The 22,388-nt window shown below is 40.0% G+C and overlaps 1 protein-coding gene across 4 annotated transcripts in view; it reads right to left on the reverse strand.

Annotated features, from left to right (window-relative positions):
* Positions 1 to 12,568: 12,568 nt before the first annotated feature.
* Positions 12,569 to 22,388, reverse strand: part of LOC129698249 (NADPH oxidase 4) — a 128,894-nt gene continuing 119,074 nt past the window's right edge. For 3 of the 4 annotated variants that reach the window (XM_055637265.1, XM_055637262.1, XM_055637263.1), the window contains 3 exons: positions 20,356 to 20,424; positions 15,289 to 15,389; positions 12,569 to 13,198 (listed from right to left, as the gene is read on the reverse strand). In XM_055637265.1, coding sequence (XP_055493240.1) covers positions 13,078 to 13,198; positions 15,289 to 15,389; positions 20,356 to 20,424 — 291 coding nt within the window. In that variant the 3' untranslated portion in view covers positions 12,569 to 13,077. The remainder of the gene's footprint in view (positions 13,199 to 15,288; positions 15,390 to 20,355; positions 20,425 to 22,388) is intronic. The other variant, XM_055637264.1, reaches the window with a different exon arrangement.

Here is a 22,388-nt window from a genome sequence, read left to right on the forward strand (position 1 = left end):
TATCCTTCCATATACATATGCCTATCCATAAACCTCTTAAGTGCCACTGTCGTATCTGCCTCAACCACCAGTCCAGGCAGCACTTTCCAGGCACTCATCACCCTCTGTTTAAAAAAGTTTTCTCACACATCTCCATTAAACTCAGTCGCCCTCACTTCGAATCTATGCATTCTGGTATTTGATATTTCCATCCTGGAAAAAAGGTTGTGAATGTCTACCCTATCTCATAAAATCATATGCTTCTATCAGCTACTTCTGCGTATGTCGGGACAGGAAAAATTGGATTAAAATATACGATTATTGTAAACAGGTTGTTGATGATCATCAAAATTTTCAGGGGAAGAAGGGCCTGTTTCATGCTACATCTTTTAATAACTATAAATGTACAAGGGATAATTTAAATAATTTTTTCATAATGGGTGAATGGCAGCAAAAATTAATATGGTTGCAGTTATAGTCAGTATGGATCAATGACATTCGCCAGCTCTGAACAGCCATATTTTTTTGGCGATTTGGCAGATATATATATATAACTTTTAGAGAAACAAGGAACTGCAGATGGTGGTTTACAAAAGAAGACAAGGAGTGCTGGAGTAATTCAGTGGGTCAGGCAGAATTGCAGGAGAACATGGATAAATGACGTTTCACGTCATGACCCTTCGGACGGATTGTGGCAGGGTGGGGGGGGGGGGGTGAAGCGGGAAGGGGAGGGGCAGGACAAAGCCGGGCAGGAAAGAGGCCAACATAAGGAGGGATATTTGATTGGCAGATGTGTAGGAAAGAACTGCAGATGCAGGTTTAAATTGAAGATAGACACAAAATGCTGGAATAACTCAGCGGGACAGGCAGCATCTCTGGAGAGAAGAAATGGATGATGTTTTGATAGGCAGATGTTTGGTCAAAGGCCAGGAATGAAAAGACAAAGGATATGAATCAAAACGATTGAAGTGTTGGGAATTATGAAGCCAAAGGAAGGAATGTAGGTGGAAGGGGAGGGGAGAAGTAGGTGCGATTCACTGGGTTGTAAGCTATCAAAGCAGAATATAAGCTGTTATCTTCCTCCATTTTGTGTGTGACCACACTCTGGTAATGCGGGAGGCCCAGGACAGAAAGGTCAGTATGGGAATGGGAAATGGATAGCAATTGAGAGATCCAGTAGCCTTGGCAGACTGAGCATGTGTATGGCAAAACGGTTGGATTTTTGGATCTATTCAATTGCACATTCACTCCATAACCAAAGTTGATAATCCAAGTTTGCATTAAAAAACACTAAGTGTTAATAGTATCAGAATAATTTTGCAAAAATAGATAAATGACTGGATAAAGACGTTCCATATCAGAATGAAAATTTGCTTAGCTATTTCTGTGTTAAACACTCTTTAATCACTAAGCTTTGAAGCACATAATTAAATATTTTGATATTTATTGAACTGTTGGCTATATCATATGGCAGTAAGACAGTGTAGTCAAAAGTAGTTTAATACAATAATTAACCTTTAAAGCTTTTTACTACATATTAATGTATTATCTACTAGTCCAGCTGCCTCAACTAATTATCTCTTACTTTTTTTATTTAGGCAATCATTATTTATTTTATTGCATAAAACATATTAAATGGAATAAAGAGAAACTATTACAAACGTTATTGTAATGATAAAGAAGCAGGAGTTCTCAGACACATCCTAGTATCCCAAACATTTTGCTCTCTGTAAAATTGGCACCTTTACATAGATGTAAAAATATTAAAAGGTAACACCAAGGACTCAAAGTATCGGAGTAACTCATCAGGTCAGGTCGTATCCCAGGAGAGGTGATGTTTTGGATCAAGACCCTTCTTGAGACCGATTGTGGGGGAGGGGGGGGGGGGAGAAGAAAGTTGTAAAAGGGGTGAGGCAGGACAAGGTGTGGCAGGTCAAGGGGATTTTTTGACAGCAGATGGTTGAAACATAAGCCAGAGATAAGGACAATTGGTGAGACAGGTTTGAAGAGTAGTGGATAGAGAAGTCAGGGGAAGGAAAGTAGCATGGGGGGGGTAAATAAATAGGTGGGAGTCCAGGTGAGGCCCAGGAGAGGGAGGGGTGGGATTGTGGGGGAGAAAAGAGGAGAGGGGTTACTTAGCTGTTACCTAAAATTTATAGAATTCATACTATTGTGTTATGCTACTCAAGTGGAATATGAAGTGCTGTTCTTCTTCCTGTTTGCGTATGGCCTCACTCTGGCAATGGAGGAGGCCCAGGGTAGAGATGTCAATGTGGGAATTGGAAGGGGAATTAAAATGGTTAGCAACCGGGAGATGCAGTGGACCATAGCGACTGAACATGTGTTCAACAAAACGGTCGCCAAGTCTATGCCTGGCAAAACACAGTGCTGCAGGAACTCAATACATCCAGCACATCTGTGGAGGGATAAAGGACAGTCAGCGTTTTGGGTTTTTACTTGTGGAAGGGTCTTGATCCAAAATATCAACTGCCCATTTCGCTCAGATGCTGCATGGCCCACTGTTCCCCCAGCAATTTGTTATTTGCAGCACGGAACCTGAAGTCACGTGAGAGACGAATTTTTATTAGGAAGATTATCCAACACATTCCATTCATAGTGATCCATAAATTAAAGTGTAATGGAAAAATAACATTTCTCAACATTTTTATCAGTTAAATAACATTAACTGAACATACCCATGCATTCTACTCTTAACAGATCAAGTATCTTACAGTTTTGAATAAAGTTATGAAATGTTCTGTTCAAAAATAGTGAATCATTGTGATATAAACATTCATGTTTTGAAATTCTTCAAAAGAGCCAGTCAAGTTTTGGCTACAATCTAAATGTATTCAAGAACTCTATAATGTTTATATTTCAGTTCTGTGACAGCATATTTAAATGATATATTCTTTGATAACTATTAAATATATTGTTTTTAATGGGATTCCTGAGGAAATGTGAGAGAAGATATTATCAAGCAATAAACTAATATTGTATAAATCAACAGTTGTAGTTTTATTTTTGAATTGAACTGATCAGAATTTTCAATTTTATTTAGATTGTTTGCATTCTAACAATCTTTGGTTAAACCAGTATTTTTCCCCTCAGTTTTCACCATTTTAATCATCAGAGATTCTTATCCATTTGAAAACGATGCTCTTTTTAAATTTGCATGAACCTTAACATAGCCCTGTCAAAATTCTGAAATGATATAATAATAATAAACTTTATTACGGACTCGAGGTCCAGACAAAAAAAGCACAATAACGCCTTTAATTTACATAAACATTTAACACGATTAAACATGTTAAGGCACCTCACAGGCCTGTCTCCTTCGCTCCATAGATGCTGCTGCACCCGCTAAGTTTCTCCAGCGTTTGTGTACCCTCACATAAATGTTATATGTCTGACATTAAGACAAGGAAACAATAGGCTTCACAAAAGAGGTAGACTTTAAAGAAAATGCTCAAAAGTTCAGAATATAGAAGGATAAGAAAAAAATAAGAAACACCTCCTGATTCAATAGCTAGATGCGGTCTTTAATAGTTATATTGTGTTATTGGAGGTTTGAGCTTGGTCCAACTTCTTTTCAACTTGCTGATGGTCGATCCTATTTTCTGTTTCCACACAACGTCAATCCAAAGCAGAAGTACACTTTATGTTTCCAATACAATGTTGCGGGGATTCCAGTGGGTGGCAATATTTCATGGTAATTCTTGAGTACAGAAGTTTTATAACATTTAAATGCTCTGAGCTGGAAACAAAAATTGCTGCACTGTCGTGTGTCAATTTGCGAACAAAGACCAGGAAAATTGTATTTTAATAACAGTAATAAACAAATTTATAAAATTATGCACTATATTATTTGGATAGCTTTTACATATGAACATATTCAGAGCTGAGATTTGAGGTTAAGCATCTTCAGATAAAATGATAAGGTGAATATGAAAGCTGTAATCCATCCCTCTGCACATTTCTTCCTGAGAATTTCCAAACATGATCCTAGTGATCGCTCCAAATATGTTCAAAATTACAACAGGTTAGGAACATAAACAAGGTGACAAATCTCCAAGGTACATTTTCAAACTGATTTACCATTCAAATCGTGAATACATTTTGCAGTACTGTTCAATTTTTGATCAAATCAGCTCCATAAAATGACTCAAAGGTTTCTCGTTCAGCTTTAAAATTCACGGTCAGCTGAAGAGAAGCTGTAACAAAAGCAACAGGAGGTCACTGTGCCCTTCAAAATCCTAAGATACAGCTGTACCTATATAATGCTGAAAATGTTCATTTACTTCTGGAATGTATCAATCTGCAGATACAGAGAATGACCATGTCAACTGTCTTCAATCCTAGTCATGTTATTTGCCCATTCATGCCTGCAGGGGGAAATCATGCTTGACTAAACTTCTGGAATTTTTTGAGGATGTAACTAGGAAAATCGACAAGGGAGAGCCAGTGGATGTTGTGTACCTGGACTTTCAGAAAGCATTTGATAAGGTCCGACATAGGAGATTAGTGGTCAAAATTAGGGCACATGGTATTGGGGGTAGGGTGCTGACATGGATAGAAAATTGGTTGGCAGAAAGGAAACAAAGAGTAGGGATTAGATAGGCACCAAGGCAAATTCCTTGTATGTTGTATTGTATTGTATTGTATTCAATTTATTGTCATTGTCTCAATTTGAGACAACGAAATGAATTTTCCTTACAGGCAGTATCATTAAAAAAAATCACAAAGAAATTATAAAAATAAATAATAAATAAATAATAAAACATATTAAAAATAAAATTGAAATTGAATTAAAATTTTTTAAAAAAGCACAAATACAGAAGTCCACGACACAACATAACATAAATGGCACCCAGGTGAGGACGGCACCATAGTCCAGCCAGCCTCCCCTCCGTGTCCATCCGTGGACGGGGCCTTCCAAGCACCCGCAGTCACCGCCCCGGGTGGCCCGATGTTCAGGCCCTCACGCCGGGCTGGTGGAACGCCGACGCCGAACCCCGACGGTGAGCAGCCTCCTCCTCAGCGACCCGGACCTCCTGATCAGCCGCCTCCCGCTGCCGGAGTCTGCAGCTCCCGAGTCCGCAGGTCGAGCCGGGCAGAGTCACAGGACCCCGCGTTGATTAGTCAGCGCCGCCCGCGTTGGGAGCTCTGCAAACCGCAGCTCCGTGATGTTGGTGCAACAGGTCCAGCACTCCGGGCTCCAAACGGCGACCCCCGGTAAGGCATCACCAGCCCCGCGATGTTCCAGCGCTGTCCCGCCGCTGCTGGAGCTCCGGTCGATCCCGGCAGGAAAGGCCGCGCGCCAATCCAGGTAGGTAGGCCGCTGTGGGGGGGGGGGGGGGGGGGGAGGCGGGGGGGGGGGGGCGAGAACGCGACTCGAATAATAGTCGCGTCCTCACCAGGAAGCGGCTGAAGGACGGTATCCCCCGCACCGTGCCCTCTTCCCCCACATAAAAACACCAAAAAAACACAAAAAAACACTTTTACATAACTAAATAAACAAAAAAATAAAAAGATACCGGGCTGTAGGTGGAGGCTGCTGGCACCAGCGCCACCGGAAGTACAATATGTGAATACTTGGCCAATAAACGTACTTACTTACTTAACGGGTCCCTTTCAGAATGACAGGCAGTGACTAGTGGGGTACCGCAAGGCTCGGTGCTGGGACCGCAGCTATCTACAATATACATCAATGATTTAGATGAAGGGATTCAAAGTAACATTAGCAAATTTGCAGATGACACAAAGCTGGGTGGCAGTGTGAAATGTGAGGAGGATGCTATGAGAATGCAGGGTGACTTGTCAGGTTGGGTGAGTGGGCAGATGCATGGCAGATGCAGTTTAATGTGGGTAAATGTGAGGTTATCCACTTTGGTAGCAAAAGCAGGAAGGCAGATTATTATCTCAATGGTGTCAAGTTGGGAAAAGGGGAAGTAGAATTGGATCTGGGGGGTCCTTGTTCAGCAGTCAATGGAAGTAAGCATGCAGGTACAGCAGGCAGTGAAGAAAGCGAATGGCATGTTGGCCTTCATAACAAGAGGAGTTGAGTATAGGAGCAAAGATATCCTTCTGCAGTTGTATAAGGCCCTAGTGAGACCACACCTGGAATATTGTGTGCAGTTTTGGTTCCCTAATTTGAGGAAGGACAATCTTGCTATTGAGGGAGTGCAGCGTAGGTTTACAAGGTTAATTCCCGGGATGGCGGGACTGTCATATGCTGAGAGAATGGAGCAGCTGGGCTTGTATACTCTGGAGTTTAGAAGGGTTATTAAGGGTTTGGGCACTCTCGAGGTAGCAAACAGGTTCCTGATGTTGGGGGAGTCCAGAACCAGGGGCCAAAGTTTAAGAATAAGGGGTAAACCATTTAGAACGGTGTCGAGCAAAACATTTCTTCACACAGACAGTTGTGAGTCTGTGGAGTTCTCTGCCTCAGAGGGCGAGTGGAGGCCTCTGGATACTTTCAAGAGAGAGCTAGATAGAGCTCTTAAAGATAGCAGAGTTAGGGGACATGGGGAGAAGGCAGGAACGGGGTACTGATTGGGGATGATCAGCCGAGATCACATTGAATGGTGATGCTAGCTCGAAGTGCCGAATGGCCTACTCCTGCACCGATTGTCTATTGTCTATTCCATTCACCAGTTTACACTTTCCTGTGCAGAACAGTACAGAATTGGACAATTATAATTTTAATTGTTGAGATATTATAACCTTAAGGGGTGTGATTATCAGCTCCTCATCATTTACTGTCACTTCTCTAATATTATTACTCAAGAAGGGAGCAAAGTGCATCTGCAACAAGACAGCAGTTCTTTGTGAAGAACAGGAATTCTTTACAAGATTTTTCAAGTATTTTTTTGGCTGTGACAACTTAAATAAATGTAGTTCACTGCTGCCTGACTTGCTGAATTCCTCCAGCACTTTGCTCTTTGCATAATTATTATGTCTGTCCTGAACATTTTGTATTTATTTCACACTGAACATGGCATTTAAGTCATAACTATGACTCCAACATACAAGAAGATTAAGAGTAGTTAGCTAAAAGTTTGGTCAAAGAGGTTTCAAAGGAACATTTTAAAATCTAAAAGGTCAGATAACTGGAGATGTTCAGAAAAAAAACAGAATTCAAGGATTCGGGATTTTACAGCCAAAATACGGCACCAGTGGTAAAATGATTAAATTGCATTTGAGTTTGACGATTGTATTTATGTATAGTATAATATAATCCGATTGGAAACCATGTAAAACAAAGCTTTTCACTGTAACGTTGCATGTGAAAATAATAAACTATTAAAATTGAGGTGGTATAAATTCTTAAAGTATTGCAGAGTAGAATAAGATACTGAAGACAGGGAAGCACAAGGTCATGGAGACATCTAAAAACAATAACAAGATATGCAAAGAAGAGTAGCATAACCTGGAGTAACAAATATCAGTGAATAGTTTACTTGACATAGGTTAGGACATTTTGAAGATAAATTATCGAGGATAGAAATTGGAATTGTAGATTCTAGAAGTAACAGACCCATATGTTAGATTTTCAGCAACAGATGGGCTGAAGAAAGGGTATAGGTGGGCAATGGTATTAGTGAGTGATGACAAGGAAAGTTATGTAATCAGTTGCAAGGTATGTAACTCACATGTGGAACCTGTATTTTTGAGACGCTAAACTCTAATGGGCCCGTCCCACTTAAGCGAGATTTCAGCGGAATGCTGGCGACTCAAGTTTCCGATAGACGCCTGAAAAACCGGGAACTGGAACGGCGACTGTCAGAGTGGAACACACATAAACACATCACAAAGGCAGGGGCCAGGGCAAGCAGGGGGAAATTCACACGGTGCAAAGCCAAGATGATACAGACACACACTGCGATAAACAGGAAGGCTGGCACTGTAATTAAGATGGCTTGCACAGGATAAGGCAAGTCCTTTAAAAGAGGGAAGGAGAGAGGGGGAGGGGCGGGAAGAGGGGTGGGGAAGAAGGAGTGGAGACAACTTTTAATAAGCCAGAGATACACAGCTGTGAAGTTCAGCGGACATTTAACATTATAGGTCGGTTCTCCTTGGTTCTGAAAACTCCTGCTTACATTTTTTTCCCCAATGAACCAATGAAAATGACCGATCAGCAAAGGCGAATAACTAAAACTATTTACGGCTATCTCGACTACCTACAACTACATAGCGACCCCAGTACAACTGCACATACGACTACAGGATTATCGATTATCTCCATGGCAACCAATTTTTGGTTGCAGAAAAAGTTTCAACATGTTCAAAAATTTGCGGCGACCATACTGAGGCCGCGACTAGTTCCCAGAATGCGGGAACTCATTGCGACCATGAAGGAGACTCACCAGAGACCACCAGCGAACATGTGGCGACCATGTGGTGAGCGCAGAGTCTCCTGCATTCGCCTAAAAAGTCGCCTAAGTGGGACAGGCCCATGAGGATGCTGAAATCATGAGCAAAAAAATGTGCTGGAAGAAAGGTGGTTCAGGCATTGTTTAGAAGGTATAGACTCAATGAAATGCCCTCCTATTTGGTAAATAATAATCAGTCTTTGGATTGTACACATGGAGGCAGGAGAGAGAATTGAGCATAGAGAGAAGAAACAAAAGGTGGAAGGAAAGCAGCGGGTTAGGCAGCATCTATGGAGGGAATGGACGGACACATTTCCAATCAGGATGCTTATTCAGACTGATTATAGGAAGGGTAGGAAGAAGGAAATGGGAGGTAGGGGTATAGCAAATCCCGGCAAGTGACTGAATAGGGATCTCGACCTGAAACATCACCCATTTCTTCTCTTCACTGATGCTGTCTGTCCAACTGGGTTACTCCAGCATTTGTGTCTATCTTCGGTGTAAACCAGCATCCGTTTTGCCGAACACTTATGCTCTGACCACCAAGGCCTGCTGGAACTTGCAGTTGCTAGCCATTTTAACTTTCCTTCCAATTGCAACATTCTCCAGCATTGACCTCGTCCATTGCATGAGTGAATCCATATGCACATGGAAATTTGAAGAAAAGCACCTCATATTTTGCTTGAGGAGTCTACAGCCCAATGGTATGAACATTAAATTCTCCAATTTGTATTAATACCACCCCCCCCCCCCGACTTGCTTTGCCCCCTGCAGTGTGCACACACTTTTTCCCACCACTCCTATCACCCTGTCCCTTACCTCTCTTACTTACACCTTACACTCATATCCCACCCCACCCACCTCCCGTTTTCTTTTATCCAACCTCTTCCTAGCACTCCAGCCACCCCACACCACCCTCTTCGCCCCCGTCTCTCCCCTTCCACCCATATCTCACCCACTGGCTTTATATTTTACTCATCATCTTCCTTCCCTATCTGACACTTTGATTCCTTTTCATCATTAGCTTTTGTCACCTAGTCCACTCAACTGCCATAGTCCCCCTTCACCTATACCCACCTTGCACTTGCTGGATTTGCCCATCCCCGCCTGTCTTTTCCAGCTATTACTCCCCAGCATCCTCAGTCTGTAGAAGAAACCAGACCTGAACCATTGTTTGTACATTTCCCTCAACAGATGTTGCCTGACATTGAGTTTCTCCAACACTTTCTTTACTGTATTCTTAATAGTGCTGAGGGGCAACATTCACGTGAGAAACAGAGGGGCAAGGATAGATCCTTGGAGGATATCAGATGTAGAAGTGAAGAGTGAGAAAAGAAGCTATTGATGAAATTTCCTTTGGCTATGGCCAGACAAGTATAAATGATATCAGATGTATATTATGCCAAAAATAGGTGTGAAGAATGACAAAATTGGAAGTGGATGATATAATTAAGATAACAAGGGCTCCAGATGGGTTAAGATGGACAGAAAATAAGGTTTCCTTCCATAATTGTCACTTAGATTGCCATTTTGACCTAGTTAAGAGTTGTTCAGAACATGAGCAGGGCAAGAACATGATTAGACCTAATTGCCCTCAAAGAATAGTATTGACAGTAGATTTGAACCAAAATATAAACAGTATGTATAAAATAAAATTAATCTGTAAAATTATAACACTGAAGCATATAAATATTTCACTACAGTCCAAATAAGACCTCAAGTTGAAATTTGAGAAAGAATCTTGACTTCACATCACTGCAATTCTATACTGTGATTTTCAGGGGTATACCAACAACAAAGTATGATTCTCTGTTTGGTCACTCACTCAGTAGAGCAACATTTTTTGCAAGGTACACAAAATTGCTGGAGAAACTCAGCGGATGCAGCAGCATCTATGGGGCGAAGGAAATAGGTAACGTTTCGGGCCGAAACCCCTTTTCAGACTGACATTTTTCGGAATATACCTTTTGTTTCTCCTCTAATTTTTGTTTATTATAAAGTCTAATTCATTTGTTTTCATGTATATTTGCGAAATATTAGGAGGTCAGTAAAGTAGAGGCACAACAAACTCTGATTTACAAATAATTTCAGATACTAGTTATGTAAAAATAGATTATAACTGATATTATTATAGCTTATGGCAATATGACACCCTGCCTCCATTTTGGCTAATGTTTTTTGTCTGAGGTGAGAGCTGGCCAAACACCTACCACAAACCTATGATTTACCACTTAATTTCACTTTTTGGTATTGGTTTCTTGTTATACCTGACCGCTGCAAGAAATTGCAACCAAATAACAATTTATAATCTCCCAGAATTCTGATGTGCAGATAGAGGTTTCATGGAGAAATACTTATTGTATTGCAGTGCATGCCTTCAACCACTGGGGATAACATTAGTTTTAATGTGACTTTGTGTACAATGACAGAGTTGCAAACAACTTGCATCCAATAAATGTACTAATCAGCCTTTCTAATGAAAACCATTGAATGGAAATCATGAGGCGAGTTAGCAGTTAAAGAACTAGTTAGAGTAGTAAGGGTGTCAGGGGTTATGGGGAGAAGGCAGGAGAATGGAGTTGAGAGGAAAAGATAGATCAGCAAAGCATAGAATAGACCAGCATAGAATGACAAAGTAGAATGAAAGGGCAAACTAGCCTAATTCTGCTCCGAGAACTTATGAACTGTATATTACAGACCACACATATTCTTTAGTATGTACACGGTAGACTTTCTTCTGCAAATTTACTGCTGAAACAAACAAAAACTGAAAGTAGGAATTGACAATTGCCCAGTTTTGATTCCATAATGCAGATGGATGAGTAAGATAAGTGGCTCAATTCTCTAGTAATGAGATGAGATATCTCTAGTTGTGATGAATGTTCACTGTTCAGGCCCAAAATGCTTTTTGCTAACATCAGCATTTTAGCAAAGCAGAAGAAATTGTGTAAAGTTCAAGATGTTTATTGTTAATTAGAGTTGTAACTGCAGTCCAGCCTCCCCGCTCCCATCGAGTTCATCTACACTTCACATTGTCTCGGGAAAGCAGCCAAAGTAATCAAGGACCACTCACACTCTGGTCTTTCTTTCTTTTCCCCTCTCCTATCGGGCAGAAGATACAAAAGCTTGAAAGCACGTCCCACTATATTCAAGAAGAGCTTCTTCCACATTGTTATCACAGGAGTGATTGGGTTAACATAAAAGGTGCATTTGATGGCTCTGGGCCTATTCTCACTGGCATTTAAAAGGATGAAGGGATATCTCATAGAAACCTGCCAAATAATGAAAGGCCTAGATAGAATGATGCAGAGATGGTGCTTCCAATAGTGGGAGAGTATAGGACCAGAGAGGAGTGAATCTGTGGAATGTATTGCCACAGATGGCAGTGGAGGCTGTCATTGGGTATTTTTAAAGCAGAGATTGATAGGTTCTTGATTAGTAAGGGTGTCAAAGGTTACAGAGAGAAGGCAGGAAAATGAGGTTGAGGGAAAAATAGATCAGCCATGATCGACAGGCGGAGTAGACTCGATGGGTCGAATGGCCTATTTCTTCTCCTATGTCTTATGATCTGATGATACTCTTGAATGGACCTCTATTATGCCAAGGATACATTTCTGATCTTAAAATCTACCTTATATCAGCCATTGCACTTTGTTTCTTATATGCACTTTCTCTGTAGCTGTGACTATATTCTGCACTCTATTTATTTTCGCTTTTGCACCCCATGATGTATTCCTTTATGGTATGATTTCCTGGATAGTGCACATATTTTGCACTGTATCTCACATGAAAATAAGAAATCAGTGCCAAGATCAATTTCACATTGCCTACCTGGGGGTACAAGTACATCAAAGTGCAGCATGAATAGAAAATTTGGAACATGTTCACCTATTTCAAATGTTTCTGTTGATACAAACATCTTTCTATTACAGACCATACATGTTATATTAAAAAAATAGAGGAACAAACGGTTTCTACAACATCTTTCACTGGTTCAGTCTTTAAAACTTATTTAATAAAAAAAATCCCCAACTCAACGCATCCTCTTCTACATGAAACTAAATCAATAGCCTCTGTGGTTATTCTGCATGAAGAATGAATTTATTGAGAAATGGTTCAATACCTGAAGACAACCTGGTCAAAATGAGAATGTATTATTCTGATCAAGTTTATGTGGATTGTTTGTTGGAAACACAAAAAATATTCTAACAACATACAATGAATATGCTTTAATATGCAGAGCTTGGAGTGGAAAGGAGACATGTTTGTTAGATTCTGTGGCAGCAGCAACAAGTACATTATGTAGGTACAGGAAACTAATAGATGTTCTGAAACTTCACACTGTTCTCAATTCTTTAACTTCTGACAGCAGAGCTTTAAACTTTCTCCCGCTGAGTTGTTTGACGCTGCATAATTGCTCTGTACATGTACACTGTAAGAAATATATTTAGTAAAACTGCAATAAAATTCGCAACTCTCATTATGAAAATAAGATATCCAGCTATACCCAAAGATTACAAAAAAAAGTAATAGTTGATCATGAACCAACTTTAATAACTCAATACACAGGTTTCTATTTGCACCATACCAATTGCTGAATGAATATGCATTCAATACGATTCACTCTTTGGTGTCTAGAGATTGTCTAAGGCCAATCCGGCTGACCACCATATCAACAAAGATAATTGCACTTCAAGTTTTTATGGCTTTTCCTTTGTTTTTCTCAAGAGAATGATTCCTTGTTGTACTCAAATTTTGTTCCATGCGAACTAGTTTTGTTGCTGAGTTTGTGAAGCTCTTTGGAGAGTTTGCTGGGTCCACAGCAAAACACACCAACACACTTTCTGTCAAAAAGAGAGAAAAACAGAAGTATTATATTGAATATTCTTCTCAGACAATGAAAAAAAGGATTAATTATTGAATATTATGGGAAGATGCTTCATCTGGGCCACTTTACATCATCCATTATTTCACGTCAAGAAATCATCCTTCAGCTAAGATGGTCAGGAGATTCCTGAACATTATTTTACCATTTAACTTTAAACCCAGTATTATGCAGGGAGAGAAAAGCTTTCCACAGTTCACTGTTTATTGCAAATTGCACGGAGATGAACAGTTCTCACCAGTTTGACAGGAAGTGTAAAATCTATCCCCTCACAAGCATGGTTTAGCCCTAGTTGGTGGAACATAGCTTTACCTTGACATTGCAATAAATCAAAGTGAGTACATTCAGACATACAACATCCCATATGTGTGTCTTTAAGGATTTTGTCTCCAGGAAAGTTATTCATCATCAACACCAAGGTCCAAAGGAAGAAATAACAATGACAAGTACTACTTTTAGTTCCTCAATGATTTTATATGATGCAAGATGAAATCATAGAAACATAGAAACATAGAAATTAGGTGCAGGAGTAGGCCATTCGGCCCTTCGAGCCTGCACCGCCATTCAATATGATCATGGCTGATCATCCAACTCAGTATCCCGTACCTGCCTTCTCTCCATACCCTCTGATCCCCTTGGCCACAAGGGCCACATCTAACTCCCTCTTAAATATAGCCAATGAACTGGCCTCAACTACCCTCTGTGGCAGAGAGTTCCAGAGATTCACCACTCTCTGTGTGAAAAAAGTTCTCCTCATCTCGGTTTTAAAGGATTTCCCCCTTATCCTTAAGCTGTGACCCCTTGTCCTGGACTTCCCCAACATCGGGAACAATCTTCCTGACAATCTTTTATGTCTTGGTAATTATTTTCATTGAGGTGCATTTTTGATAACTTCAGAAAGGTTCTCTTCCTCTCTTTCTTTGAAGTAATGAAATGACAACTACCCTGAAGTGGCTGAACCAGGCATTGAGCTGTAACATATCATTATGATCAATAAAATCAAAACTGGGCATACCATTCACCATTGAATAGTTCAAAATTTTCTATCACCATCTTTGGCACCTATCCCCACTGGTAGATGAAAGCTATCAAGAACATTGCTCCGATGGGAAACAGTCAGGAGGATGTGACCCAAAGAATCTTCAAAGACGACCAGATTCCACAAAGTCAATAGTCTGCTGAACACCTCTTTGAAGATGGACAATAGATGGTAAGGTCATGGGAATATTCTAGGTGTGTGTCTTCAATGTCTTTCACTGGGAGGGGAACCAAGAAATTCCCTCCTTCATGGTGTATGGCTAGAGGATGAGGAACCAAGACCAACATTTTGCATAAGGAAGGCAATGAGAACAGATGGATATCAGTTGTACTGGGGAGTTTGGTTCAGTGTGGGAGGCTGGTTGGAATTTCAGAGAAGGTATGCCCAAAGATACATTTTTTTAATTGCCAAGCACTATTATTAAAAAATATATTGTTCCAGGAAAACCCAAATGTTTGGTATCCCTCTCCCACTGGGCAATACATTCTAAGTTTCCCCACAATGTGCTACAAGATGCAAAATTACCCAGAGATAATTGGATTTAATTGCAGGGGGGGGAATCTACTTGAAGTTGCATGATACTGAAATAATCCAGCGTAATCCATCCGAATTTCTAGGCAATAGATTCTTATTTGTCATGGACCAGAAGTGACAAATGATTCTGAGACGCAAGTCAACCATGATCCAAATGAATGGTTTGACAACCCCAAGGTGTTAAACACCTTGAGGATTAAATATGTTGGGAATCACAAATATATAGGAATCACAAAGCTGAATGTGAAATGCTAATGTTCTAGGAACAATGTATATAATTATTGCCCAATCTAGCATTTTAATAAAACCATGCAATGATAGCCAGCCACCGAGCAGAACACATTTGGCAGGGCTCGATAGTGTTCCACGAGGAGTTACTACTAACAAGCAGTCCCATACACTCTGCAATAATGCCTCTGAGGACAAACATGACACAATACAGAAAAGTGACATTCAGACACTCAATGTTTACTCACTGCCTATTGCACTTGGCTATTTCACCAAACAGAAGTTTCAAGCGAGGCTTTCCAATAATAAGCCTGGAGTTCAACATTTGGTATTTTTCTCCATTTAAGTTCTATGGAAGATGATAAAATATGAAGTACAAAAATTAAAATAAATAACAAAAAAGTGATGCAGACGTTCAAAAATAAACAAACATCATTGATACTTCAAAAGCATGTTACTATCCTACCTTTCCATTACCACATTGAGTTTCATGCCATGATTGAACATTAATTAAATATTTTGTCACACCTTTTCTGCAGAACCACATTCAGCATTAGGTTACACTGAAATAACCCCTCTACACAGCGGCCCCACTCAATACCCTCCACTTTCTGTTGGTGTTTCATTTATATTACTGGACACAGATAAACACTGGGATAATGCACCACTCAATATGCTCAGTACCTGAGCACTTCAAAGTAACTGTATTCTGTTCATGTTTAGCTACTCCAGCTCCTTGGAGAAACACATAGTATTTACACTAAAACAAAGATCAGAGAAAGATTGACCCCAATAGGCATGAGAGTTCCATCTGTTGCGCTTCTCATGGATTCTATCAATAGCTTCAAATCATCATGCATGGCCCATGCAGTATAATGTGGATAAATGTGAGGTTATCCATTTTGGTGGCAAAAACAGGAAAGCAGACTATTATCTAAATGGTGGCCGATTAGGAAAAGGGGAGATGCAGCGAGACCTGGGTGTCATGGTGCACCAGTCAGTGAAGGTAGGCATGCAGGTGCAGCAGGCAGTAAAGAAAGCGAATGGTATGTTGGCTTTCATAGCAAAAGGATTTGAGTATAGGAGCAGGGAGGTTCTACTGCAGTTGTACAGGGTCTTGGTGAGACCACACCTGGAGTATTGCGTACAGGTTTGGTCTCCAAATCTGAGGAAGGACATTATTGCCATAGAGGGAGTGCAGAGAAGGTTCACCAGACTGATTCCTGGGATGTCAGGACTGTCATATGAAGAAAGACTGGATAGACTTGGTTTATACTCTCTAGAATTTAGGAGATTGAGAGGGGATCTTATAGAAACTTACAAAATTCTTAAGGGGTTGACAGGCTAGATGCAGGAAGATTGTTCCCGATGTTGGGGAAGTCCAGGACAAGGGGTCACAGCTTAAGGATAAGGGGGAAATCCTTTAAAACCGAGATGAGAAGAACATTTTTCACATAGAGAGTGGTGAATCTCTGGAACTCTCTGCCACAGAGGGTAGTTGAGGCCAGTTCATTGGCTATATTTAAGAGGGAGTTAGATGTGTCCCTTGTGGCTAAGGGGATCCGAGGGTATGGAGAGAAGGCAGGTATGGGATACTGAGTTGGATGATCAGCCATGATCATATTGAATGGCGGTGCAGGCTCGAAGGGCCGAATGGCCTACTCCTGCACCTAATTTCTATGTTTCTATGTTTCTATGCCTGCCTTCCCACAACAGCTCCACATATAGGGGACTTAACCAGTCAGATCACCACATCCTGTTTTGATCTAAACAGCAATTTGTCTTCAGCTGTCCTACCACTAAAAGCATACCCCTGGGACGGCCTTACAGCCTTAAACAAAAGTCGTTGCTGAACCTGTGGGCAGAATCTAGTCTCCCATCAAAACAGATACTGTCATTTAAAAACCAACAAATAATTAAGTCAACATGAAACAACTAAAAATATGTAAAACAAATTAAAACATTACAAAATAAAAAATATAACACTAGATTAAAATAATGTTGTATCTTCCTAATCTCTGGCAAGAAATCCCAATTAAAATAAATGAGATTCCCCCTATTGCAATGCTGGAGAATCATAACAAGAGAATGCCAGCATCTGTTTCTCTGTCGGTGTTCTATAAATGCTTGCGCACGTTCAAGACTTAGAAACTGAGTGGAATTTGAATGGCTGAATACCAGCAGGTCTCTTTAGAACTGCTGCTTCTAGTCAACAAGATTCATGCCAATAAATATTATGCCAAATTGAGAATGGGGGGGATGAGAGCAAGGCAACTAAAGATCTGACAAATTCACATCACCAAGGACAACTATAAAATGTATTATTAGATACAGAGCAATAGTGTTGTAGAATGTTGTAATTCTCAGTCCACCATGTTTACATATTTAGTTGTGCTGCTATAAGTAAGAATTTAATTGTTCAGTCTGGGACATATGACAAAAAAACTCTCTTGATTCTGATGACAGCACAGGTTTGTTGACCAACCAAGTTAAATGTTTTGAGAAAACATGGATAACTCTGGACTTCTAGAAATCCTTGAACAAGATATTATTAGAAAAAAAAAGAACAAACAGAATAGGATGTAGCATGACATGGGGTGATAATTGTTTGGGAAATAGAATGAAAATGCCTAGGTGGCTCAAATTGGCAATGTTTCACAAATAATGTTCCCTGCAGGATTTGATCACGCCCTGGTTTTCACATAGATAGTGACTTAAATCCAGGAATAGATGTTTTGCATATTCAAGATTACAGATGATACAGATGCAACCAATGATTGTATTTAATGGATATGTATAAAACTGATTAAATTAATCTTACACCTGAGTGGCATGGTGGCACAGCGGTAGAGTTACTGCTGTACAACATCAGAGACCCGGGTTCAATCCCGACTATGGGAGTTTGTACGTTTCCCCATGACCTCATGTGTTTTCTCCGGGAGCTCAGGTTTCCTCCCACACTCCAAAAACGTACAGGTTTGTTGGTCAATTGGCTTTTGTAAAATAATGTACTGTGTAGGATAGTGCTAGTACAGGGATCACTGGTTGTCACGGTCTCAGTGGGCCGAAGGGCCTGTTTCCGCACTGTATCTCTGAACTAAACTAAACCTAGAAGCATAAAATAAAATTCTGGAGGAACTCAGTAGGACAGGCATCTCCTGTGGAGGAAAATGGACAGTTGTTTGTCGGGAGTTATTTGTTGCTCAAGATACCAGCATCTGCACACTCTTGTATCTACACCTACATGAGTCTTGCAAACACTATTTAACTAAGCGAGACAAAGCGCTGAAGCAATTCAGCAGGTCAAGCAGCATCTCTGGAGAACATGGGCAGGTGTTGATTCGGGTCACGACCCTTTTACAGACTCATTGGAGTTGGGGAAGAAAGCTGGGAGAGGTGAGGGTTGAGACAAAGTCTGACAAGTGATAGGTGGATACAGATGAGGGGGAATTAATTGGCAGATGGTTCAACAAAGTCCAGAGGTGAAAAGACAGAAATGCAGCATACGTAGCTATGGATAGAAGAGTAGTGAAATGCAAAGCCAGAGGGGGGATATAGTTGGAAGGGAGAAAAGGGTGCACATCTAGGTGGAGCACATTGAAGAGAGTGGGAAACAAAAAGGAAGGGAAAAGGGGAAGGGGGCAGTTGTTTACCTTACTTTGGAGAATTCCTGTGTTCACAGCATTGGGTTGTAAACTAAGCTAAGTTGAATACAAGGTGTTCTTCCTTCAGTTTGCATGTGACCTCACTCTGGCAATGGAGGAGGCCCATTTTTTTTAATCATAAGGAAACTAAGCTTATGTAAGTGAAATACCAGTTCAGGCAAATGTGTTCACAACAAAGAATGACATCTCTCCAAACAGTTCCTTCCCAAGCTTTTAAAATAAGTAAGTGAGAACATGACAGATGTTTATATTGTTTTATTCCTTTAAAGTTCTCTTGATTTGCAGATCGGAAAAAAAGTTCTGTCACTGCAATATTTAGGAAAGACAACAGAGGAAAATTAGAAATTAACATCTGTTGTCATAAGTAACTAGAATTGCCAATTGAGGGTCGAGTGATGGCATGCCTTCAAAATGTTCAGCTGATCAGAAAGAGAATGAGCATGTATTTGCATGTATTTGCAATATTTAACTTAAGATCCACATAAAAACTTTTTGAAGCTTGTTGGTAAATCTCAATAGGATGCCATTAAGCAGCAAAAACAAAATGTGGCTATAGTAATCAGGCATTCAAATTCCTGGAAAATAAACAGTGGTGGACTGAGAAGATTTGCACTGCGGCCACAAATACGTTTTGAACTATAAAACTCCAGTGCTTGGGAATAGTAATTGAAAAAAACACAAACATAAATTTAACAACCAGACAAAAATTGTGAAAGTTGGATTTCAGTATAAACATCTACAGTTCATTCAGTTTATGCCCGGAAAGTAGAAGACTTCGGGTCATATGACAATAAACACTCTTGACTTTGATTCATTTGCCATTTATTAATAATAACCCTAATATGCTCAGAGTGAATATGAGAGCCAGAATAATGTGTAGGAGCTTTCTTCACAACAAATCTGAGAACATCGAGAGAACTGAACAGCTCTTTGTAATTATTTCATATTGGGAAGGAAACTCCTATGGAAATGTGTATGCATTACTCTCTAATTATCGTCAAGAGTGTTTTATTGTCATATGTCCCAGATAGAACAATACAATTCTTACATGCAGCAGCACAACAGAATATGTAAACATGGTACACTGTAAAGAATATAATAGCCAAGAGAAAAAAAAGATCAATATGTGCAAATATACACATACTCACAAGTACACACATATATATATATACACACAAACACAGAGAAAAAAAACAAAATAAATGTGCAATAATAATAATAGTCTATATAGTTCAGAGCTTATTCGAGGTTGTTGTGTTTAATAGCCAAATGGCTGTTGGGAAGAAATTGTTCCTGAACCAGTATAATTGTTTTAATCAAAAGATTGGTATTTAACATTGACCTTTTCTTGGCACCTAATTGGAGTAATTAATTCTCATTAACGATAATGAACATAACAAAACATAGATAATTAAATAGAACTAATTTCATTATGATTAAAAAAATTATAAATTTCATTAAAATGAAGGGTGAAGAATTTGAATTGATTACCAAGAGAACGGAAATTGTTGAGAAACAATATAAAGGTTTCAAAGGTTTTAAATGTTTTTATTATCAGTCACGAGTACCAATTAAGGTACAGTGATATTCATTTTTACAATGGGGTTAATTAGAATAGTATAGGCATGCAGAAGCTAACAACTAAATTACCTGCAACCCATCTGTTTGACTGAGATACAGCTGAACGTTCAAGTAGTCTGGGCGGTTCTCCTGCCATAGCTAGGAATTGAAAAATGGCCCAGTCAAAATCAACTAACCATTAATGGAGGTCCTAGGAATTTCCCTTACATTTAAGCATGTTTAATTGAATAACCTGGAAAAGCATAATGCTCCTTAACGATACATCGAGATTGCGAAAATGGTCAAAGATCCCAGCACAGACACAAAAAGCTACAATAATTCCAGTGGGTCAGGTAGCATCTCTGGAGAAAAGGAATGCATGACTTTTTGGGTCAAGTCACCCATTCCTTTTCTCTGGGGATGCTGCCTGACACACTAAGTTACTTCAGCTTGTTGTGTCTATCTTCAGTTTAAACCAGCATCTGCAGTTCCTTTCCACACAATGATCCAAGCAGCTGTGCTGCCTGAAGCTGGTAATACAACCCAGATCCCCCAAAAGTCCCTTTAAAAACTGTTGGTGAGTCTTCAATTACCAACAGAGAGTTTCACACAGAGAGTTGTGAGTCTGTGGAATTCTCTGCTTCAGAGGGCGGTGGAGGCCGGTTCTCTGGATACTTTCAAGAGAGAGCTAGATAGGGCTCTTAAAGATAGTGGAGTCAGGGGATATGGGGAGAAGGCAGGAACGGGGGGTACTGATTGGGGATGATCAGCCATGATCATTTTGAATGGGGGTGCTGGTTCAAAGGGTCGAATGGCTTACTCCTGCACCTATTGTCTAACAGTGCGCTTTGGGACAATGATAGATTCTGATCTCCCACTACTCATCTGGTGGGAGGTGTAGGAATAGGAATAGGAATATCAAGCCCCCAAACATCAGTCGGTCTATAAAATGAACTTAAACCCCATCTATCCCATAGTCAATGCACAAATACAGCATTTTTTATTCCTTTCACCGTATCAAAATCTAAGAAGCCATTAGACGGTATTATAATTGAGGTTATTTTTTACTAAGCTGTTTGGTCACTTGTGCTCCACCAACCCAGGTTTGCATTCCTTAAAGCTGGGGCTTGCCTTGATATTTAAAGTTATCATTGAATTCAAAATATCTGTGGACATTTAGATGGTGCCCAAATGTTTTACTAAAGGACATCAAAATAAATACTTATACCAAATATATTCTGCTTTGTCTATGCCTCTGCCATAAACTGGTCTCAGTCTCCTTAAAGCCAATTTCCCTGCCACTGTCTGAGATTGATGATCATCACATCAAGCTAAATGTATATAATGGGATCAGAAGAAAGGGGCAATGAGCAAAATCTTGTCTATTCGCCATGATTACATTGAAGAAGATTTCTTCTCAGTTGTATTTGTTGCCAGATCAGATGGAGTAAAGTGATCATATGTCATGCATTCCGGTTTATTTATTTATCATATTTCCCTTAAGACATAGATGAGGACATAGCAGCCCATTGAGCTATGCCAGCTCTCAGAGCATTTCTTTCAGTCCTATTCTCACACTTATTTTCCCCTTGAGCTATTCTCTTTCCAATTCTCCTACAACCGGAGTAGTTTACAGTAGCTAGTTAGCCTACTAACCAATACATCTTTGGGATGTGGAAAGAAACTGGAGGCCATCAGAGAAACCCATGTAACCATAGGGAGAATATATAAACTCTACACACATCGCACGAGAGGTTAGGTTTGAACCCAGGGTGCTGAAGCTGTGAAACAGCAACACCACTTATGCCACTCATAAATGGGGCAATGAAAAAAATGTTAAAATGTCTGTTAATTGAATGAACAAAGGGGTGTAAACAGAACCATGAAATTCTGATTATTTTTAAATATTTCTATTAAAATAATCCAATCAATAGTGCAGCAAATATCTATATTACTAATTTTACTTCGGAGTCACGTGAGTGATTCCGTGAAGAACCCAGCAGGTACTGCGCATGCGGCATTATCGCACAGCTGTGCAACGCGGCCAGCGGGAGTCGGGCTAGCTCCCGCATCCAAGGACGTGAGGTAAGTACTTACCTTAATCGGGCCTTGTGGTTTTTGCT

The sequence above is a fragment of the Leucoraja erinacea genome, chromosome 6 (genome assembly GCF_028641065.1).
Source record: "Leucoraja erinacea ecotype New England chromosome 6, Leri_hhj_1, whole genome shotgun sequence".
NCBI lineage: Eukaryota > Metazoa > Chordata > Chondrichthyes > Rajiformes > Rajidae > Leucoraja > Leucoraja erinaceus.